This window comes from Montipora foliosa, chromosome 4 (genome assembly GCF_036669935.1).
Source record: "Montipora foliosa isolate CH-2021 chromosome 4, ASM3666993v2, whole genome shotgun sequence".
Lineage (NCBI taxonomy): Eukaryota > Metazoa > Cnidaria > Anthozoa > Scleractinia > Acroporidae > Montipora > Montipora foliosa.
In genome coordinates this window covers 2,233,660-2,258,016 of record NC_090872.1, presented here as the reverse complement: position 1 = coordinate 2,258,016, position 24,357 = coordinate 2,233,660, and the positions used below count along the sequence as shown (strand labels likewise).

The 24,357-nt window shown below is 36.8% G+C and overlaps 2 protein-coding genes across 3 annotated transcripts in view; one reads left to right on the top strand and one right to left on the bottom strand.

Annotated features, from left to right (window-relative positions):
- Positions 1-562: 562 nt before the first annotated feature.
- On the top strand, positions 563-7,723 carry LOC137999522 (ubiquitin-fold modifier 1). Its single transcript, XM_068845305.1, has 6 exons — positions 563-643; positions 755-811; positions 902-959; positions 2,117-2,156; positions 5,953-5,985; positions 7,593-7,723. Coding segments are annotated over exons 1-6 (282 nt in total). The 5' UTR covers positions 563-641; the 3' UTR covers positions 7,685-7,723.
- A 1,379-nt stretch (positions 7,724-9,102) lies between these two features.
- The window catches only part of LOC137999521 (coronin-7-like), a 49,215-nt gene continuing 33,960 nt past the window's right edge, over positions 9,103-24,357 (bottom strand). Inside the window, exons 14-29 of one of the 2 annotated variants that reach the window (XM_068845303.1) lie at positions 23,665-23,810; positions 22,726-22,821; positions 21,117-21,257; positions 19,129-19,374; positions 18,223-18,331; positions 17,693-17,779; positions 17,431-17,573; positions 17,217-17,321; positions 16,369-16,457; positions 15,945-16,083; positions 15,295-15,384; positions 14,736-14,852; positions 13,834-13,969; positions 12,917-13,011; positions 12,601-12,690; positions 9,103-9,554 (exon numbers count right to left, since the gene is read on the bottom strand). In XM_068845303.1, the coding sequence (XP_068701404.1) occupies positions 9,546-9,554; positions 12,601-12,690; positions 12,917-13,011; positions 13,834-13,969; positions 14,736-14,852; positions 15,295-15,384; positions 15,945-16,083; positions 16,369-16,457; positions 17,217-17,321; positions 17,431-17,573; positions 17,693-17,779; positions 18,223-18,331; positions 19,129-19,374; positions 21,117-21,257; positions 22,726-22,821; positions 23,665-23,810 (1,838 nt within the window). In that variant the 3' untranslated portion in view covers positions 9,103-9,545. The remainder of the gene's footprint in view (positions 9,555-12,600; positions 12,691-12,916; positions 13,012-13,833; positions 13,970-14,735; positions 14,853-15,294; positions 15,385-15,944; positions 16,084-16,368; positions 16,458-17,216; positions 17,322-17,430; positions 17,574-17,692; positions 17,780-18,222; positions 18,332-19,128; positions 19,375-21,116; positions 21,258-22,725; positions 22,822-23,664; positions 23,811-24,357) is intronic. The other variant, XM_068845304.1, reaches the window with a different exon arrangement.

Genomic DNA, 24,357 nt, shown 5'->3' with positions numbered 1-24,357 from the left:
TACATCGAGAAATGACTATGTTAAAGCTCAAAATAACCTCAGTTGTTGTGTATTGTCATTTCTGCGGCTGAAAATGGTGAATTTGAGCGATTTTGTGGGTTTTCCGTTGACTGTTACTACACGTCCTTAGAAGGAGACTGCTTCTAAGGACGTGTAGTAACAGTCAACGGAAAACCCACCAAATCGCTCAAATTCACCATTTTCAGCCGCAGAAATGACAATACACAACAACTGAGGTTATTTTGAGCTTTAACGTAGTCATTTCTCGATGTAAGTTTACTATATTAGGACTCTTCAATATTTCCCATACATTTCATATTTCGAACATACAAACAGACACACTGTTTGTGTGGGCTCCCTATGGTCTTCCAAGTAAGTAGGTGAAAGACTTTTCAAGATTTTACCCTCCAATTCATAAATTTTCGTGGTCTTGGTTCCGTATGCCATTTGAAAAAAATGTTACTTTTTTTTACTGAAGTATCCTCGAAACGGAAATGACGTCACCCTCGTGCAAAAAGAAAGGATAGGGTCTGGAAACGAGAAGCTCTGATCAATCGTGCCTAGGCCCCCTCCTTGAACACCTGCGAAATTTTGCCTGATTCTTTTCTCCTTTTCTTTGATCGAGGACAAAGCGGTAACAAATGTAAGTGGAAACGATCGGCATGATCAAGCTTTCTTTTTGCAGAAATTAACTCTTGTTCTTATTCCCCTTGTGACAACTTAAAAAATCTGGTGGGTTTTATTTTTCTTGTAGGTCGAAAGTAACCTTCAAAATCACTCTAACTTCGGACCCGAAGTTGCCATTTAAAGTGTACGTATATTTGTGTTTTACCGGTGACGATGTTCAGTCAAAATCCTGTTTATTGTCTGACACAATCGTCCTTGTTTGTACTTTTATCAGCCTTAGCGTGCCAGAGGGAACACCGTTTACAGCTGTTTTAAAATTTGCTGCCGAAGAAGTGAGTTTGAAGCAAGATCAACAACAGCACAACATCTACCATCATTCTATTTTTCAGGACGTGAACAATAGATCAATCGATGCCAATTAATCGATTGATATTTATAATCGATAACCAATCGATGCAAAAAAAAAATTGTGATTATCGATTTTCATCAATTTTTATCGATTATCGATACCTATCGATCACTTAACTGACATCGATTCTCATGGATTTGCCATCAATTTTTATTCGTTTTATTGTCCAAACAAGATTACTAAATATACATTGTCTGAAACTTACTTACTTAATCCTCTTCGTTCATGTCCGCACATAAGGCCGTTACCAGTGAATGCCCCGGGTGAATGCCATTGTTGCTTGTCCTTGGCTAGTTTTACCTCTCCCCAGCTCCACCCTTTCCCCTTCATCTCCCTTTCAACTGATCGTCTCCATGTCTCCTTTGGTCTTCCTCGCTTTCTTTTTCCATCTGGAGTCCAACGTATAGCCACCAGCTGGATGGCTATCAAGGGCATTCTACAAATATGCCCAATCCATCTCCACCTGCGTTGTTTTACCTCAAGGGAAACAGATCGTACACAGGTCTTCTTTCGTAGTTGATAGTTTGAGATCTTATTTGGCCAGTAGATCCCCAATATCCTTCTAACACACTTATTTTGAAAGACTTACAGCTTCTGACATACGCTCTTAATTACTTTCCAAGATTCTGCCCATAGAGTAGCACACCCAGGACATTGCTTTTGAAGATACGAACCTTTGTTTTAAGACTAATGCTACTGCTGTCTGATATACTTTTCAATGATGTAAATGCACCTCTTGCTTTGCTGATTCTTATTCATAAAAACTGCAACAAAGTTTTACATTTTCTCGTAATGGTGATTCATACTTGGTGGTGTTAAGGAAGGCTCTTGCTTTCAGTGAGAAGAGTCAGTGAGAGAGTCAGAATTGCAAATTGATGGCAATCCATGATTCGTGACCACTTTTGTGTGATTATCGATTGATCATTGATTTGCCAATGCCTATCAATGTCAATTAACTGACAGGAAATCGATTGGCATCGATTGTTCACATTCTGTCATTTTGTCAATTGATGTACATATGCGGCCAATTAGTGTTGACTAATTTTGTAATATGTACGTCATTTTTCTTTTTGTTTGCAGTTTAAGGTGCCCCCCGCTACCAGTGCAATAATCACAAATGGTAAGCTTTGACATTTGCATTCACATGGAGATCTAATTTTATTTTATTTACCTACTTATTTATTGCTGGCGAGCCTTAGCGAGGCAGCAGCCTATTCTTCATATTAGCAAAAAAAATCAAAATTTGTGGAATGTAAGATTGGAAGCATGCGCAGTCGATTGTGGTGTTATCATGTCTATAACCATGCACATTTCCGGTACCTTCTTGCTTCAAAAATTTGCAGCTGTTTTAAAAAAAATACCAGTCACTGCTCCCAGTTTCTACGCCAGCACTCACTTTCACACTGAAACTCCTCATTATATACTCAACAGAACATCGTGTTTCCGACTGATGAATAAATAGGTTATAGAGTGCAATATGGAAGTTGCTATGGAAACACAGCAATGGATTGATTTTGTTTAGTATATAATAGAGAAAAAAATCGTATACACTTGCTTCTGCATTGTGATTTATTGTCACGTAATGTTTTGAGCCTACAGCTCATGCGTTTTGAGAACTTTTAAAACATCCCTTGAGGCCATAAATCACGAAATGCATTCGTGTTTATACAATTTCCTATACTTATTCTATTTTATTCATTTTCCAGCATACGAATGGTCTTAACTATAAACTGCTATAAATGGTCATATATGGTCAGCAGATAAACATAAAATTATTTTACATACGAAAATCACTTGTACAAACTATACTACATAATTAAATTACTCACTAAATTACAATAATATTTCTAAATGAACATTGATAAAAAGAAGGTAAATAAATAATACTTACAAAGCATACACCATACAAATATTTAACAATTGTTATTCCACAAGAGTGCATTAGATATGAGATGATAGATGGCCAACGAGGCGTGTAGCACCCAAGTTAACTATAATCATCTTATATCCAACAAGCACAAGTGGAATAATAATGTTGTTTTCTTAAAAACACTCACAAATTACAGTATGGATAAATCTTCCCTACTTTATTTTGTAAATACAAGAAAACTGATGCATGCAGTTACTGATATTTGTAGAGCATGGTATAATAGCTCATATACCAAGATGGCTAAGCCAATCAAAACACTAAAATTACATTATCCAATAAGCTAGTTTTTAATAAATAGTTCATAGTCCATGCAAAGTACAAGTCTTTACAGGTTTAATAATCACACAACGCTGGTAAACAAGTTGTCAGAATTTTGAGACTCTTAAATGCAAACTGGTTATTTGACATTTAACCCTTGAACTTGTAGTTGCCACTTATTGATTTTACTGTGTCTAATGCCAGATGATTTTACTCATCAATGGGGAGCTCCTCAGGCCTTAAAGGGAGCATAGTTTTATAGTGGATGTAAAGGTTGTTAAGATACTTAAAAAGCATAATAATATAAGTTTTTTTTTCTTAGTTTCTAATAAAAAGACTTCAAGTTAAGCTGTGATCCTTGCAGTTATGAATGCTTCACATGATATGATATCTGCAGTTCAATATATGATTCCTTTCATATATCATTTCATTAGTTAATAGAAAGTCGTAACAGTTCAGTTCAGTTTATTTTTGCAACAATTCTCAATATTATTAATAAAAATACTACTAATAATAATAATCAGTGCTCGAGCTTAGCAGTAGTCCGCTAGTCCTGGACTAGTACAAAATGCTTCTTGACTAGTAGAAAGAGGGCCACAAGTCACAGGACTAGTAACAAAAAAAAAACACTTTGTGTTGGAAATCATGTTCAACTCGTCCTTGCAATGTTCCGATTACAACAATCGTGAGAAATGATAGACCAAGGCAAGGTCGACTGAGATGAGGTCTGAGACTAGGCACTAATAAGGCTACCATATTGCCGCCATTCCATGCTGTCGTGTTGATCCATGTGTTTGTTATCGTGGAGGGATTGGAAGCCTATTTTTCTTGTGCAAGTGGAAGCGAGTATCCAAACAAACGCCAGAAAGAAGGCAGAGATGACACAGAAAACTAACTCTTGAATTGTGGGATAGCCTGGTCATTATCAATCACTCTTCAATGACTTATTTCTTTTGGGTATACTATTTTGAAGTCTCGTCAAAGAAATTGGCTGTAAAACTAAATATTTCAAATTTAATACGCATTATGTTGCGGTCAGGAAGGACTACCACAAATTTACTCAGGACTAGTAAATTTTCAGCTCAACAAGTCCCAGGACCAGTGATTAAAAAAGTTAAGGTCGAATACTGATGATAATAATAATAATAATAATAATAATAATAATAATAATAATAATAATGATACCGAAAAAAGATATTGCTTTGATGAACGATGTTTTTGAAATTCATCTTTAACCAAGACATGTTTCGGATGAAACGTCATCCATCATCAGTTGTACAATGAGAAATAAACTAAAGTTGAGCAATAAATAGTGTAACAAAGTGAGATATAACATGAATAATTAAGGATGAAGGCGAGAACAGAACAACCACGAAACAAAACAGAAAAAACCAGACTATTTAAGCTAAGAAAAGAAACTAATTAGTATGAAAGGGATAAATTAAGATGTTTGACTTGGGAATTTAAAGATGGCTCCTCCCAAAGGATATGCATGGCTTGTTTAATTTTCAATTGGAAACGTGTGGAAGCAGAGTCAAGGATTTTAAAACAGTCTTCTGAACATTGGGAGCAACAATTTTCAAAACCTCTCAAGTGCTTAAAGATGTGGGAATGTTTGTTGGAGGCAAGATGTTCACGGATGCAAGTGGCGAAGTGTCTATTGGTTTCACCAATATAACAGGCATTACAGCCTGCACATGAAAACTTGTAAATGACTCGCGATCATAAACCTGCAGGGATAGGATCCTTCGCCCCAAACCAACTCCTGATTTTAAACGGGGTGAACACCAACTTAATTTCCAGGTCGCTGCAAAATGTGTTGACTAATTTCTTAATTCTGCGTTGTGTTATGATGGAAAAGGGACCGATGTACGGTAATTTAAAATACAAACAATTGTCCTTCCGAGCAACACTCTGAGAGGAATCGGAGGTAAAGTAATTGTTGAGAAATTTTCTAACAACATTCTCGATAACGCTAGAAGGAAACAAATTCTTCCTTAATGTTTTGGTAAGGTTGCTTATGTCCAAGTGAAAACCAGTCCAAGTATTATTAATTTTAAATACTCAGTCAACCAGAGTGCGTACCAGTCCTAATTTGTAACTAAAAGGTACAAAGCTGTAATAATTAGTGAGAAGACCGGTGTAGGTCTTCTTGTGGAAAACTGAGGTAATAATGCCCTGATTAATATGGTTATCTAAAAGCACATCTAAGGAAGAAAACCATAAGCTCCCCTTCTTAGATGTGTTTTTAGATAACCAAGGGGAAGAGGGGAGCTTATGGTTTTCTTCCTTAGATGTGAAGACCTACACCGACAGAGTAAAACCTATTAAGAGTCACCCGTCAATGGGGGGGGGGGGGGGGGGGGGGGGGGCTCAAAAACTATATCCCCTTCAAGAGTTTACCAAAGACCTAAGAAAGGCATGGAAGAATAGAAGTAGGTCTGTAGCTTGAGAACAGAGTTACCACATTTGAAGGCAGGAAGGATGTTACAGTGTAGTTACATCCATACTAATTATAAAGTATATACATACAAATATGAGTTTGTAGCAGATTAAGATCTTTCTTTGTTTTTATAGATTTTTAAACTTTTGCATATTGTCACCTTATCACTTTGACAAGTGGCATTCTCATACAATTACAGAGATTAGAATAATAAATTAGTTCAATTACCAGTAGTTGTAGCTCTTTGAATCAATGTTTCCGTTTATTTTATTATTTCTGTTTCAGATGGCATAGGGATAAATCCATCTCAAAGTGCAGGTAAGTTAGTATTTTAATAACTTGCCTATCCCCCTAGTTTAATGATCAGTCTACTTGGAAAAGGAAGTTGTGGGTACTTTTCCAGTTCCTTATTCCCAAACTAATTCATCACCTTAGCCACAAGACCAATGCTAGGAAAGTACCTGTTAAAAGACTGTATTCATAAATGGTGGCCTTTGTGCTAATCATCCTCACCAAATGCAGCCCAGACTCTTTGAGGGTAAAGAATTATAAGGATTTGTATGTGAATCTCAATAAAAAAGCCGTACTTTATTGTCGAGGTGACTTTCTCACTTTTTGTGTGGTTATTTGCCTGATTGAATGCAATTTAAGCGACTTCTCAAATTCCCGGATTGTAACTCCTATCTAAAATAAAGGAAAGGCTGGAATGTAATTGCTGGCTTGCCTAACATCTCGCCGATAAAATCACACTTCTCTGGCATCAGTCACGCTCAAACTCTGGTGATGGCCACATGAATAAATTTACTTCTCTTTGACCAAGTTCCAGCAAGTGTCATTCATTGCTGAGAAACGGCGAAAAATATTCAAAATCCTTCTAGGCTCGCTTACAACAAATTTGGACACGGCTGGTCAACCGGCTGGTCACTTATTTGCTCCAACCATATCAAGGCTCAAGTGAACAGTTGACCAACGGTGTCCAAATTCGTTGTAAGCAAACCTGGAAGGATTTTGAATATTTTTCACTGTTACCTGCAATGGATTTTCACTGAACCTTGAAACTTGGTCAAAGAGAAGTAAATTTATCCAAGTGGCCATCACTGGAGTTTGAGCGTGATGGATGCCGCAGAAGGGTGATTTTATTGGCGAGATGTGAGGTAAGCTAGAAATTACATTCCAGCCTTTCCTTTATTTAGGTAGGAGTGACAACCCAGGAATTTGAGAAGTCGCTTAAATCGCATTCAGTCAGGCAAATAACCACACAAAAAGCGAGAAAATCACCACAACAATAGAGTGCGGCTTTTTTATCGAAAACTTTTGCACATAAATATCTTTTTCAGTTGGTTGTCAAGATTCCCATACAAATCCTTACAATTTTTTATCATCCGAGGCTGGGCTGCCTGTGTCCTCACTAGCCTCACTTTGAAGCAATAATTCTTTTGAATTTGTTCATGCTAACGAGGTTAGTGATGATGATTAGCATTATATAAAGACACAAGAATAATTACTTAGGCACCATTTCTGAATATGGTCTATAATGAAGAAAAACTGTACCCCTTGTTTCTTTAACTGCTCTATGTTCACATGTAAAAAAAAAACAGTTCTGGTAAATCCCTGTAAACTTTGTTATGTAAATAAATTCATGTGTCTGTTAAACCTTCGCTTTGCTTTGAAAACACCATGCCAGGGGCAGATCTAGGGGGAGGGAGCAGAGGGTGCACACCCACCCTTCCTCCGAGATGACCTGCAGCTTTCTAATACAACCTGTATTCTGCAAAAAAAAAAGGTCTCCAGTCAGCTACGCCATTCCTTAGTGGTGCACCCCATCCTAAGAAAAATCCTGGATCTGCCCCTGCATCCTACTTAAGGCATTGTAGTGTTTACCACGTAAATGTTAAACAGCATTGTTTTGTCTATTTACTTTGTAGGAAATGTGTTCTTAAAGCATGGTTCAGAACTTAGACTGATTCCAAGGGACAGAGTTGGAACAAATGACTTTAAGTGGGATTACCCTTGTTAATAAAAAATGAAACAACATTAAAACAACCTTTTCACTTGATCAGAAATTTGGGTCTTTATGAAAGCCAGGTACAATACCAAAATATTAGCCAAATTGAAGATCTAAGAAATGTCAGTGTTCTAGTGGACATGCACTTTAATTTCAATAGTACATTGTAATGCTTGGTTTAATTAAGACACAGATTTTTTGGTTCAGTCATTCCTTGTTTTATGAAGGTAAACCAACATTGTCCAGTACACACAACCAAGATTTTTATTGTGAAATTGTCTTCCATTTGTCACTTTTAATATCATCTGCTTAATACTCAGTCTGGTAAAATGAAGTTTACTAGTAGAAAACAGTTGTAAAGCAAATCAATCATATTTTGTTTCCAGATTTGTTTGGTTGACTTATCAAGCTTGACACCACCTGTACTGTGAATGTAGCAACAGCATTTTATTTTGATCAAATTATTGTTTTAACAGGCCCTGTTAGGGGTTACCCTAGTAGAAGGGACAAAGATAGCCAAGGTAGGGTAACCCTATCTGCCTTGGAAACACATTCCTCAAAAAAAGAAGAAATGTGTAAGTGCTAGGGTAACCCTCCCTCCTTGTAAACAGGGCCTTACTTCTGTACACAAAGGAAGTCATTACATAAGCAAACCATTCAGTGTGAGGTCAAAAATAATACTAAAGTGAGTTGAATGTTCCCACTTGTTAACTCTATGGAAACCTGAAAAATTGTTTTTGAATCTCAGCATTTTTATATTAAGAAGGGTTACCCTACATCTCGTTAAATTTCACCCTGATGTAAAAGAGACCAAAACGGGGCTATTGAGAAAAACATTTCGTGTTGATCATGCGTTAAAAATTCAAATGTATTTGGGGTCAGTCATGCGTGACCAGTAACCACAAAACAAACAACAAACAGTTGGGATATTTTCGAACAACTCTGGCAAACACACGACAACCAAGGAATCATTTCCTTGGAAACCCAAGATAGTTGATAGTTTTCAATTTTTCCTGAAAAATGTATACAGTAGGTTGTTTCTGGGAGACTAGTTTCTGTAATCGACACATGGAGGAAATAATTGTGGGAATTAAGACAGTTAAAAATTGCTACACTGTTGTAAATTTCAACAATGCGTGGCGATTGATCATGTGCAAGAATTAAAAAAAAAAAGGTTTGGCAAGTCAAAACTGGACAGACTCATCCATTTCTTTGGATGAGCAGCAAATCAAAGAATGTCAAGGTGGCTGGCAGAGTTTTCTTCCTCTTCCCAACTTATCTAGGAAGATTGAAGGAGACTATGCTCACAGGTTAACATTTTCTTTACTGTTTTAACAATCAAAAACTGATTGACTGAATGACATAGTCCAATAATTTTCAGGCAAGAAATGGATCCACCAACTACAAACACAACAAGTGCACACAACAAATAGAAGCAAAATCCTTTTTTTTAATTTTAAAATAGTGTCCATGAAAGCAACACTTAATGATGCACTGTACTGAAATTATTGGCAAAGCTATGCCAACAAATATCTCTAATTCGTGATCACCTGAACAACAGAAACTGTGGAATTACAACAGTTATAATTCTGAATTTTAAAAACAGTTTGATTGCTAATTTAAATTCACCAAAAACTCTTTAAGAAACTTTTGCCTCAGGCCTCAACAAAGGAAATCAATTAATTCTAAAATTTGTTCATTTAACAAACCTGTGTTGATAAATAAAAACTTTCTTTGAAAGGTGTAATTTCAAACCAATGTCATTTAATTCCTACGTAGTACATGTATATTCAAGAGTATCTATTAAAAATGTATTTATTTGGCTACAAATGTGATTTTCTGAGTCTGTGAAAAATACTCCCATCCTTCTGCATCAGTCGTCCTGAAAGAGAGAAAAGGGTAATCAGATACATGGATATGTTTTGTCTCCTCTTTGTAACATTTTACCTACTAAAAGTGTTATCCTTCCTGTAAAAATTTATGAAAGTTTTTCTTTCTTCCAGTAGCTTGTGTTAAGGTTAGGTTATTGTAAGCTTTGCTCTCTTTGGTTTTCTTTGTTTTACATCAACTGTACTCAATTTCACAGGTTTTTACACTCAGGATAAAAAACAAAAGAACACCAAAATGGTGGCCATTTTGCAATAAGGTGTATGAAGTAGTTTCACACATTTTGCAAAGTTACCTGGCCTAATAATAAATTTAACAAAGAAGGTGCTATGAAGTGAATGTTGCAAGTGAATTTTGAGAGAAAACCAATCTTTTCACTTTCCCTTACCCTCTTTGCCACCTAGAAATAACTCTGGATCTCAAGCAAAGCTGCATCAATTTTTTCCTACAATCTTGTAGGTATCATGGTTCTTGAAGGCATTCACAAACTTTTAAGGGCTGGTTATTAATTTATCCATGTATATTTATCAAAGAGCCACAGAATCAAATAATGAATGTATTTTTAAGAAGGACTGCATTGTTGCTGCATTCACATCAAGCTGCGTGATACCACAGTGCACTGAGGGGGTGACCCAAAACCACTGACCGGGGACCCCCTGCGGACCAGGTCCACAGACTACCCTACAGACCCCCTCTATGAACCACCCCAAAACAGCATACAAATAAAAATAAATAAAAGAAAAGAAATAACTAAATATTTGACTTACCGCTTGTCTGGATAGAACACTTGTGTCGGGGAAATCTCAACTGTTATGCTCTGCAGATTTACCAGACTCTGGCTCGGGTGCAAGGTATATTAATCACATGTATTGTCTCGTCTTTCACTGTGGACCGGAGTGCTTCAAAAGAGACTGACAATGACTAGGTGTTGTCTTTTCTTTCTTTCTGTCGGCCATTTTGTTTGGATCAATCTCCCACAGGTTTACGATCTCGCTTTTCTGAACAAAATGATGGAAATTGAACTTAGTTATGTTTTTGAAGCACTCCGGTCCACAGCAAAGGAATTGTCAATATGCGATTTATATACCTTTCACCTGAGTCTGATTTGTGGAGTATAATCTGCAGAGCATAACAGTTGAGATTTCCCTGACACGATTTGGTATCCAGGCAAGCGGTAAGTCAAGTCTTTAGTTGTTACCGGGTTATTTCTTTTATTTTATTTCTTTTTATTTCTATGTTGTTTTCAGGTGGTCTGTAGAGGGGGTCTGTAGGGGTAGTCCGTGGACCCGGGGTCAGTGTTTTCGGGTCACCTGCACCAAGGACAGGGACCTTGAAGAAAATTGCTATACAGTCACTTAAGTTGGCCAACATTGGAAAAATTCTCGGAGTTGCACTGAATGCACTGAAGTTGTGAAGTTGTGCTGCTGAATGCCTTTGAAAGTGTGACGAGTCACTCTGCAATGTCAATTGGTTCAAATGCACACACTGTACAATAAAATTTCTCATTGTTGCATTGCCAGTATAATGGACACATGGTATTAATATTACACATCAGAGTATACCAGTTTCAACCTGAGTAGTGTAAAATTCAATTCACCAGACAGTCACTAAGGGCAAGCAACTTGTTTACACCACTGACGGTAAAAACTTGGAAAATTAATAAACAATTGATGGGCTATATTACAATGGAACAATAAACAACTGTACAATAATGCAAACTTGCAGCTGGAAAGAAAGGAAATAATAAACAGCAAAAAAAGACACCTGTTGTCGACTCTAAGTATTTGGAAATAAAGTAATGCAAAACTCTTATTTAGGCACAAAGAAACCTTAAGCAGCTCAGCAGAAACGGAAACTACAAATTGATCAAATCAACATTGACAGAAACAAAATGGAAACACCAAAAAAATAAGATCAAAGCACAATAAAATACGATAAAGGAGGTATTTGTTTGATTAGGTTCCCACTGACCGTTCAGTCCTTCGTTTCCTTTCTAAATCAGTTCTTCACCTCCATTGTTAAATTGGTTCAAATTTTGATGTATGTATGAGAACCATGAAACTTGATAAACTGGGACACATTAATCCTTATTATTATATGCCTTGTGTTTGTAGCCGATATAACGCGTGCTCTGATTGGCTAATTGTGACTGAATTGTAGGGCATTATTCTCCCGCAACCCACGGGCCGATTACGGGCTTGCAAAAACAAAGCAAAAGGTAATATTAAAAAGCCATATAATAAACTACTTACTAACTGAGCTAGCTCGAGCTGTACTGGGGAATATTGGCCCTCGGTCGTTTTTGTACAGTCGTACTGCCATGACTTCGGGCCAATATTCCCCAGTACGGCCTCGCGCTTGGTTAGTAAAAAGTTATTAATCTTCACATGTACCATTGTATGCTTACAAAAACCTTGGCATTAACTCAACATAAATTAACAGAACTTCATTTTGTTATAATATGGCAAGCAATTATTCTCAAGCTAAATGGAGCACTCTGATTGGCTGGTTTTCGGTTGGGATTTTACAGTACAGACCATTACCATGGAAACGGTCCATTTCCATACTTTTTCTCTCTTCCAGGAAATTCAAGTTCAATGAAGAAAAAGAAGTTTTAGAAAGCAGAATTTAAGTTTCTCATCACACCAGTACTTAGTTGTAGCAAGTGGAATTCAGTTTTACAAGTAAATGGTTACCGTTGCTGATGGTAGACAAAGATTATGAGCATTCACCAAGCGTAGAAGTGTCCGATCACTCAAAGAAACATTGCCATAAAGCAAACAACTAAGCTCCCTTGCTCTGGACTGAACTGGGGAACACTGACCCTTGGTAGTTTTTGTACGGACCTCAATGCACTCGGTCTGTACTGCCATGACCTTGGGCCAATATTCCCCAGTGCGGTCTTCGCACTCGGTTAGTAAGTGGTTAATATAGTTTTTTTTCGCACCAGCATAATTCACATTCAATTACTGGATAGCAAGCAAAAAAGACACTGTCCACTTTTTAGTGTTAGGAAGATAGGAAGTATGATTCTTGCTAACCCATTCATCATCATCAACGCCTTCTTGCAAATCCTGTGGAAGAGGTTCTTCATCATAACTTCTTAATTTTTCTACCATGGAGTTCAATAGCTGAAAAAAAGGAAAAAAAGAAAACAATAAAAATTGATTGGACTCCAGCTATTATCTATAAGGTATCAGTTTGCACATAAAAGGATGTGCTAGATAACAGCTAATTCTACAGTCTTTCAAAGATGAAGACAACCATTTCAGTGTTGTTTCAGTTTTTTCAGTAAAATGAACTTATTCAGTGAAAAAGCAGAAATTAGGAGTAAAATTTCATCACATCTTTACCTACCTCTTCTTTCTGTTGATCAGTTGTCTTGGCCTCAACCAACTCCTGTCTGCTGTCATACTTCCTAGGAATAGGCTCAGTCTTGGGTGCTTCACTCACTGAATTTAGCAAAGGAATATGACAGCATTAGCTAGTTAGCCTCACGGTGTTAACATCACATAACGGCTTGATATGTTAATAGACTACTCTGTGTGGACTTAAAATAAAGTGAACACTTAGGCTTCACGCACTGGGAACCTACTAAAAGAAACATCTTTTAGGCGCAGGAAGGGAACCAGAGGAGCAAGGTTGCCAGTCATTTGTTCTTCATTAGTTCACTGGAATCACCGTAAGTAACCATTGCATGTATATATGTATGTATGTATGTATGTTAACTTTGTAAGACCTCAATACACCATATCCTAACTAAATCTAATATTCTAAAAGTAATAAAAAGAAACTAAAACATAAAAACTGCTTTACATGAATGCCGTGTGTCTAAGAATGGTATGAGTTGAGCTGTCTACAAAAATCATTCAGTGACTCTGAAACGCTGTAGCAAAAACTGTTTATTCAAGCAATTGGTGCATGGCATTGGAACAGCAAGTTTGTTCACAGAGTCCCTCAGTGAATAATCTGTAAGTTCAGAGTGATTGCATAGTCTAGGATTGTCTAGTCTATAGCTACTTTAGGTAATGCCAAGTCTGTGATGTATGTTATAACATGATCCATTGACTCTTTCTTCCTTCCACAATATCAATAGCCTGCATTCAGGTAAAGTGAAACAAAAATTCAGGTACTTGTGTATGACTTTCCCTGCACAGTGTATTTTAATAAGTGCCATTCTAAGCTCTGATGTACCTTAACAAGTAAATATCTTGTACTCATATCGACCCTTTCAAATTATTGCAAATTACGTCACTCAAAGTGACTAGACGTACATGGCTTCATGTCTTCTGGTCTGAGAGACAGCCTCCTCTGTTGTCCATTTTTCCCAGCAAACCACTCATCACACGCCAGTGCAGGGTCCCACCACATCCTTGTGTCAGGAAAAAGGTCATCTTGGAAATATTCCATCTGTTTTGAGGTCAACGAGTTAATTTCTAATGTGATGCACTTATATACACTTTTGTAATGTTTTGAGATGAGCTTTACCAGGACTCCAAATCTAGGCCTTTCTTTTTCTTCATTAATTTTTTGTCGGAATCATGTAAAAATTGAATCAATATTATATTATCATTACAAACTAATATTACAAAATAGACAGTAAACCGTAGCAAATGATAATATTATAATAGTGAAATATATCCTTAATAATATCATGCATAAATTTGAGTGAAAAATAATCATATGTCTATAACCAAATAAGAAAAACTATGAATGTTTACTATAACTACAAATCGCACCTCTTAATCTCCAGTCTATCCTCTTAATTTAACATAAAACCTCCCTTCATTCAAAAATCCACTCAACACCCAAAAGGTGAAAACCAAATCTGACCTAGTTTTACAACACGTGAAGGATAATAAAGATAAAGAAATTTGATCTAAGAAGCGGAAATCAAAAATTACATTTATTTATCTAAAACCAGACCAACTTCATTTTACAGACTAAATGATCATGAAATTATTTCATTTGAAGCAGGTAATACCTCACAAATAAGACAACAGACAACAATCCTTGCTGTTATCATAGCTATCATTGCATGACATACTTGTAACAATAAATAAAATATAATAATTAAACATAAATAAATACAATCCCTGCATGCTTGAAACTGACAAATGGTCTGACAGAAGTATTAATGACGAGCCAATTAAACTACCATGGTAGGCACACTGACCTTCACTCGAGGAACCTGGAAGGTGATCAAATCAATGGAAGTCTTGTTCAGTTTGACAGCTCTGGCAAATTCCACTTCCTTGACATTGCAAACAGTCTTCGGCAGGAAACCTACAGCCTGATCAAGGAATTGAAATACCTTTGAACCCATCTTTCTCTGGAAATACGGTCATTTTACACATAATTTGGCTAAAAAAGAATTTTCATACATTACCGGTTCTTAGGCTACTTCAACTATGTTCCCTTGAAGGATGTCAGTTTTGATAGAATTTTACGAAGAAAATAACACTAAAAACTAGCAGTAATAAGAGATTAAGAAGTCGTTCGAGCTGCATTATTTTACATTTTGACTGAGAAGGGTGGTTGAAATGAAATGGTATATGAAATGAATCATATATTCCGTTTGTTAATTCATTCATCACACGAACATTTGAGCCCACAAATGACCGGCATCACCAGGGCACTGGCATAAACCACGTTGAAGTCCTGAATTTTTCAGGCTTCTCTACGCAATTGCTAAAATTGCATTCATAACTGCGAGGATCATAGTTTCACTTTACCTGATAGGGTTCTTTTACTCTGTAGTGTGACAGTTCAAATATATAAGGTGACTCTTCACTGATTTCATAGGCAAAAACTGTTGTTTCACCCTAAAACAACCATACTATTTAAAATTAGTTTAACCAGTTACCTAGTCTATACTGTATCAGTGCATATGACAGTTTGCTCTAATAATAATTATTTTAAAACATGGTTCAGGAGCCAGGGCTCCGAGACAAAGTTCTTTATTCATAGTTACAAATAGCGCTGCAATCTTAAAGTGGTCAGTAAGTTTAATCACACCAGGGGTTTTGAACTGAAAACCTCAGCCACACAGCAGCTAGTGTACTCAGCTTAGCAGAATGAGCTAACTACTGTACATGGTAAGACGAGGGTGTAAAGTACAGGTTGCAGGTGAGGGTTGTAGGTCATTGTTTTACCATAACTAAAACAACCCAAACCTTTACAAAAATGCTAACCTTATCTAAAGCATATTGTTTAGGCCTAATGTTCACAATAACAAAGCTTTGGGTTGCTTTAGCTACGGTGAACCAATGACCTGCAACCTGAAACCTGCAGTTTACAGCCTCTGCACTGTAAGCAGTATCTGTGCTGCAAAATTGTTTTGAACAATGTTCTCTTTATAACTTTGTGTTCTGTTGATACTAACCTTAGCAGTGAGAAAAAGAACAGCTGAGTCTTCATCGTAGAAAGGTATTAATGTAGACGGGGACACCTGAGTTTCCTCAGTTGACAAAATTTCTGACAAGTTACGGCTGTCATACACACTGATGATGCGCTCACTCATTCTACAAAAGTGAAACAAGTGCTACTTTACATGTCAAAGGAATGTATGAAACGTTTCCTACAAGTTACAATCAAATATAATGTGCCGCTGAATTTGAAGCCCAAAAAAAAAGTGAATCTAGGCTTCTGATTCACACTGCATTTAAAAGGATTTAGTTTTCGTCTCAAAGTCGTTGTATTTATTTTAAAAACATACAATATCACTATTGTTAGTTTGGATTTGGAGGTAATGTGTTCTGCCATAAAAGAGGATGTCAAGAAATAAAAATCTTACACAGATAAAGTACCTGCCAAATCCAGTGACAATTAACCAATTGCCACTTGGACCACCCCAAACAACACGAGCACCACGGCTTCCTGCAGGTCCAGGCCCTGTCTAAAAATGTGTTGAAAAAAATTATGGAATGTTCATGAGCAATGTGATGTTAAGCACTAAAAACCCCTCTCTCTTTTTGTTTTGTCAAAGTCTTTGTCCTATGAAAAAAATATTCTTGATTTCATAATCATTATTAAAATAATTTCATGAGTTTGAGTAGCATTCACATTAAAGAGGAGCAAAACAATATTATATTAAACTGCTCATGACCAGTCTTTAAAGTGCCTATCAGCACAACAAACTTTTCCACTTTATTTATTCTCTGAAATCATCCCAAATATGTTGTGTTGTTTTTAGAAACTTTTGATTGAAAATTCACTTTCTTTGGCTTTGAAAGATAGGAAAAGTGGTCATAGAGTACTTTGATCAATAACCAAGCAATGAAGGGAAATGGGTTAAATACCAGGTTGATGTCATAGTCTGCTTTGGATTGAGATAGTTTTTTGAAAACAGCGATGCAAATTAACTTGTGACGTCAATCCGGTATCGAACCCATTCCCCTTCATTGCTTGGTTACCAATCAAAGTTTGACCAGTTTTCCGGTCTTTCAAAGTGAATAAAAAAGTGCATTTTCGATAAAAAGGTTCTAAAAACTACATGACTTATTTGGGACAATTTCAGAGAATAAAATAAGTGGAAAAGTTTGTTGAGATGATAAGCACTTTAATGATTTTTGCTATTTTGTTAATGTAAAATGAAGACCTCTTGTCATCATTAAGAGAAAGTCTCTTTTAGGGAGAAATTCAAAAACAATTTTACCTGAAGAGGCGACTCTTTTGCTCTTGGATCGAATAATCTAACTTTGCCGTCTCTTGAAACAGACGCTAGTTGTGTTCCATCAGATTTCCAGCTCATGCTAAATACCTTTTGACAATAAAATTTAATGACATAAAGACAATAAATTTATTAAATTCTGACTGAATTAAAGCTACACGTAAGTAAACATGGTATGAAGATTGAAAAGTGGCCCAACCTGCTCTGTGTGATCTGTGAGAGTTATCAAGGCTTTAGCTTGGCTTATATCCCAAATTTTAACTGTCAAATCTAAAGCTGCTGATGCCAGCACCCCAATGGCTGATGGATGATACTTTACTATATTTGGTTTATCCTGATGACCTGATAGATCAATGAAATAGAATGAAATAAAACCAATTAAACATGTCAGGTGGAAAAAAACATTGAATGGGATGACATGAGACAATAAAAAAATAAAACATTGCTTGTTTGTGACTTACCTTTCAACACCACAGATGGAACATCAATGCTCTCAGTTAGACCCCCCTCTGGTATCTCCCACACACTAACAAAGCCACTTTCACAGGCTACAAAATACAGAACAGTATTCAATGATAAGCAATGAGTGAATTCTTATAATGGACTAACCCACCCTCATCCTTATAAAAAGGCTTCAAATCAAGTAAAGCTATGATCCTTGCAGTTATGAATGCAATGTTAGCAATTGCGTAGATCAAGAAGCCTGAAAAATTCAGGACTTCAACAGGGTTTGAACTTGAGACCTCCCGATGCCAGTGATTTCATATCTGCAGTTCAATATATGATTCATTTCATATATCATTGCATTCGTTAAACGCACTACAGACAGGTAGGTGCGGCACATTTCAACTTCTCTAGCTAAACATTGCACTCTGGTGGCTTTGCCATAGAAATAATTTGGTATTTAATTAATTAATTCTGGAGTGAATCTCGGAACTAACTATGTCAGTAAACTGTACACCCTTGGTGGAAAATAAACTCTCACACTCACCAATAGCAATTTTCCGCCTACTGAATGGATCCATAGAGAAGTCCATAATAGCGCTCCCACATTGAATTGTTGGCAATCCTGCATCAGGCAGTCTACAAGGTTTGGTGAGCTGTTGAAAGAGAAGGAAACACTTTTTGGCAAAGGTAATTTGACCCTGTATACATGTACCTCAATGGCTTCTTCACACATGCAAGCATCCATGTTTAAGTTGTATTTGAGCAACAACTCTTGACCACCTGGCCCAGAAGCTAATTGACTTGAGTAATTGGGGTGGCGCGGTGGTGGTGATAGCACACCACCACTTGGCAAGGAATCTATTCCTGACAACATATGTGGCTTGCAATTATTGGTACTCCACTTTGCTCTGAGACATATTCCTGAAGGTAATCCTGTTTTCCCTTCTCATCAAAACCAAACTTTGATTCAAGTTTAAACTTAATTTATGGCAACACAACTTTAACACTTCAATACAGAAACTACTGCTATCATTATAAAACAATAATTAATTTATCGTTCTGCCCTGGATGAGCAAACAAATCCATCTTTCAATACCCAGTGTGGACCGCCATGGAATCTTCAATAATAATTTTATTAATATTGTGGAATACGATGCTACAAAAGGTTGCAAAATTGGTGAGACCCTCGTTAAAAAAACACCTTCTTTAGCTTTCAATACCCGCCAGATATAGAATTGCAGGCTTTCCCACTCCCCCCTAACCCTCCCCCTTTCAATGTTGACTGTTGAAGTATTCAGCATTATTTTGTACTGCCAGCAACTTTGATAAGGAAGCAGTGGTACTGTTACAGTAGCACAGGCAGTACACCCTTACTTGTAAGTACTGTAATTATTGCAGTCAACACAAAGATGAAACCTTAAAATGAGCTCACCATTTTATAAAGACTTACTGGCACAACCGCAATCTGTCCACCTGGTCCAGACAGAGGAAATGCTGCAAAGTCTTGATTGACTTGAAATCCGTCACTCTCTCCCGGCAAAGAAATGCTCAAGTTACGCACATTCTCTATATTGTTTCTTTTGTGCATGGGTGTACCATGAAGGTGTCTGAACTTAGACTTGCGGACACCTGTGAAGGCCTTTTTAGGTCTTGCAGGGGATTGTGTGGATACACTGGTTGAAGATTGGCAATCAGCCTGTTAAGTAAAAAGAAGTAGAGGAGCAAAGGAAAAGTAAAAAGAAGAAACAGTGTCTCAAAGGAACAATAAGGAGCAAGTCCACCTATCACAGCTGGCCATTGTGATACCAATAGCGGTGCATAACCAGTCAACCTTATCACCTGAAGAAGACCAGCAGTAAGTGGTGTCACGATCTACAACCTAGCTTACAATGACTGCCCATCAATATACCATGCTAAACCACATTCTTAATGTGGGGATCGCCAGGCATACCCATGGATTACCATCACTGAAACCCTTAAATGGGTAATGCACATTATAAATGTGAAGAACAAAGCCAATAAGACACTAGGATTCATCAAAAGAAATCTTCACTCTTGTGCCAAGAGAATCAAGGCTCAGGCATATAGACCAAGGCTGTGCTCTAAGGAGCCCTTTGGGCTCCCAAGCATTTCAGCTGGGGTGCCCAGCCCTCTAAGTTAGTTGCCCGAATTAATTAAGTAATTATTTAATTGATTATCTGAGATCAACAATGCAGCAAGATCTTCATTCATTCATCTCTCTCTCTCTCTCTCTCTACAAAGCATTGCTGCTACTACTCTGGTCATTATCGAACTGGCTAGTGCAAGAAAAAACCTGCAACTCGTCAATTTTTCATGCCATACTTCAGAAAGACAAGAAAAATGGGAATGCGGCCGATGTTTCTTAGGTTTAAAAATAGAAAAGTAAAGATTACGGCAGGTTTTTTTTATGTAATTTTGATAAAGGTATCTGGGTCTAATACAGGTCAACCTTTTTTACTGGTTAGTTCAGTTGAAAATTAATTTTCACATGAATCGATGCCGCCAGATTCCTGTGGAGCTTTCTGTGAAAACTGCCGTGAAACAATGAAACCACAGCCGCCCAAAGGCTATCAATTTTTTAAAAGCAAGTCATCTTGATCTGGACAAAAATTAAGTATTTTTCCCTATATTATCATTAAAATGTTAAGTTGAATGACATTTTTGTGGATTCGGTCGAAGCATCAGACTGCGCATAGTCTGTGAATATTCATTTTTTGGGACATTGAATGATTTGTCACGACACCAAAGACAAAGTGGGATTGCTCTGTTTCTAGAACACCCCCATTTCTCTCTCTCTCTCTCTACAATAACATGATATCTACTTTATTTATTTATATACTGTTATTTTTCATTGTGTTTATTATTATTTCTTTGTAGTCACTTACGAAATGCCCTTATTCAGGATTTTGCAAGTTTATTGAGATGTAAATGTGGATGTAGATCTAAGTGAGACAAACAATCATATGTAGTAGTAGTAGTAGAAGTAGTAGTAGTAGTTGTTGTCATTAGTTTGTAGGTTGATTTATGTCCCAAATTTTAACCGTTGAAAGATTAGCTCTCCCATTTACTGTACCTTTATTTAGCCCTTTCAGTTTACTTTCATTTTCATTCATTTCTCAATATTTTGAGAAGAAAAACAAATTAGCAAAATATTAGAAGGCCTGATTTGTATAGGGTTAGGGTTAGTAAAATATTCTGTGCTCCAAACAAAGATGCCGAACTTCAACAGGTGAAATCTATATAATGGTATTAATTTTTGTAAGGGAGAAAAATATCCACTGATCGCTTGAATACTTTCCAGAGGGGACTGTTCATATACAAAATCTTCTGATATCACTAACGAATTTCCAGAGCATGTGTTATTTTACTGTACTGTTATTGTAATAAAAAATACTTTCAATAATACTGAATGTGAACCTTGTCTACAGATGCACTTGCTTTAGATGCAGCTTCCATGTTTGGCTTGGGTTCCATAGCACTGACTTTCTGCAGCTTTACTTGAGGTGCTCGCTGCTGTGCCTGTTTCTTAATAAGTGGATTTAGAGAAACTTTCTTCATCTACAAAAGAAAAGATCAGTGCAAATCATTTATACAACTGCTAAAAACTAACAAATTTTGAACCAATATTATTAAAGTCAGAATATAACAAGGCTGCTGCCTAAGAAAATTTTAAAGGCGCCCTCAGAGCTAAACGCTGAGAACTTAAGAGCCCAACATATGAAGTCAAAGTTGTTGCTGTGCTTTGGGAGCCCCAGGCTACCGGGCTCCTGTTAGGCAACAGCCTTGATATAAAGTTTATAATTTCCTAATTATTGAAAACATTGTAGTCATGGTGCCACCGCAGTGTTCATTTTATACTTGTGTAATTTCTTTGAATCCCTCAATGTCAACAACAATAATTATTCACTGGGACAACCTTGAAGCAAAAAAAGATGATTGGCTTCTGCGATGAAAGAGAGAAAGCCATATCAGATCTCGATCTTCATTAGGGAACTCAATTTTAATTGCTGTGAGCCGTAGGAAGCAGCAGCACTATTCATGACCATGTGGGGCAAGGGCTCCTTATACATGCATTGCTGCACTCAATCCTGCAGAGTTTCGCGCCAGCCAACATGATAACAGGACTCTTCTTAAGTAAACCCGCTGACCGGGGACTCATATTCTTGGCCAAATGAGTTGGCCATGTTTTGTGTTTCTTAAGACTCTGCGAACTATCTTAAGGACTTGCTTGTCATTTCTCACCTTACGGAGTTCTTGTAAGTGTCTTCATTTTACTAGCTTAGTCCACTTGTATTGTATTGTCATTTTTGCGTTCCTGTTCGATTGTAGAAAGGTTCCTTCATCGTTGGCATTAAAGTTAATTTTGTTCATCGAGAAGGCTGTTTCTTCCAAAAATGACAATACAATACAAGTGGACTTAGCTAGTAAAATGAAGACACTTACAAGAACTCCGTAAGGAGAGAAATGACAAGCAAGTCCTTAAGATAGTTCGCAGAGTCTTAAGAAACACAAAACATGGCCGACTCGTTTAGCCAAGAATACGAGTCCCCGGTCAGCGGGTTTACTTAAGAAGAGTCCTGTTATTCACTATCATTTTTTTTGTTGGTTGGTTGGAGAGGATTTTGAGAAGATGCAGTAAATTGGCTCACTTCTATTTTTCGTCTATATCCCACACTTCAAATATACATTTCTTTCACTCAAAAAGAACTAAAGTAAACACTAACAAATTTTGGCCCCTTTTTCACTTGTGTAAACCACAACATGGAGATAACAAAGAGAAACTAGTTTGACACTCCTGCCACCAATGCACCAATAATTTCCTTGGCATAACTTTCACATTAAATAACAAACAACAATGATATTTTAGCAAAAAATGTCATAGTTGTAATTCTGTTTTGCCCACCATACTGACTTCAACGATTTTTTTGAAAATGTAAATGAAGGTCATCATGATTCATTCCGTATTCAGAAAACTTTATGATGGAAAAATATTCTGTAATTTCATGGATGTGGTCCCAGAACTCACTGGGGTATTAAAGCCATTGAACCACTCTTCAGCAGTCATGGAAGCTTCTCTGGCCGCCGTGTCAGGAAAAAGGTCTCCATGAAATTCCTTGTAAGACTAAAACAGAAATTGCATCCCACAGATTTTTTTAATGGTAAAAAGTAGCTGTCAAACAATAATTATTGTTAAATTAATGTATAAATTATTTACACATGTAGCACTGAACCAAGTTTGACCAATATAACGGTTGTCGTGAACATATTTTCTGTTCTTGTGCATTCAAGATTGTTAAAAGTAAAACAGTTTGACATTAGACAGAGTCAAATTTATTACATCTCACTTCAGGAGTTTAAGGGTTAATTGACCCATTGGCACCAGGACCAGAAATACTCGCATAGGCACAAAATGCAATTATATTTATATCTGTAGTGCCGCACACGGCGTCTGTTGAAAGGCGCAGAGTCACAGGCCAGACAACGTGTCGCGATGAGCTGGATAGCGGTTGTTTTACTGGTCGAATAAGGCCAAAAGTATCACGGACAACCAACTTTGATTAGCGGTGATTTAATTGACAATAAACGTAAACTGAAACACAATGTAATCAATAAACTAATCATTAAGTGCTAAAGTGCCACTTAAACGAATAATAGCACTGACAGTTAAGAAATGCGGTTTTCCAATTTTTATGTAATTATTTTACATAATGTCCACTTTATAAAGAAGCAAAACAATAAAACAAGTTGCCATTTTGGTAACATGAAAGTGTCCGTAATTATGTAATAGCGGGAGTCATTTCAAGTCAGACCTCTCTGGCTTTCGCCAGGGATATGGATTTTGTCCGCAATAGCAGGGTGTCTGCAAGGCGAGAGTTGACTTATTTAATATTTTGTCTTAAATTATAAAAAAATGTGTAAATAATGCAAAACCTTTTAGTACAATAGAAAGTACTTCATTCATTACCCTTCGAGGCACGCAATAACTTAGAGGCACCACAGACGACATTGTGAGTTGAAGAAGTCGAACCACTTCACAAGACATGACATCCAAAGCAAGCTTGGGAACAATGGCCATTCCTTTATGCTGTTCGTCCAATAATTGTGTTGACCCTTAAGAAGAAAAAAATATAATCAGTTAATTACTTCAAAACAACATTCTTCATTCCTTGATCAATGGGACTGGAGGTCTCCATCCCTTGCTTTCCCCTGACCCAGGGGTTTCAATAAAATTTGAAGTAGGCAGCTGGTTTAAGTCAAGTAGCCGACTGTATCAACAAGGGGCCATTAGAATTTGCAATTAAGCCCATTCTTCTGATAATTTTCAGCGAAGAACTATTTGGAAAACCATTTCAAAAGGAAATGACGTGTCGACAACTTCATGTCATCATTACGACCAATTTCAAGCTGCCAAGAAGGAAAACAAGTCTTGATGCAACGATTACTCAATAACAACCTGTTTTGCATAAAACATCTTGATATGTTTGAGGATGTAACTAAACGTAATTGAATTACGTAAAAAATGCAATGGTTGGGCTACGCAAAATTACAGAAAAAAGTTAGCCGTTCACTGTAGCACACAGATGGCAGTATCAAATCTGATAATAATTATTTTGAAATTGAGGTTAAAAAAAGTACATTCAAGTCCATCAAAATGAAT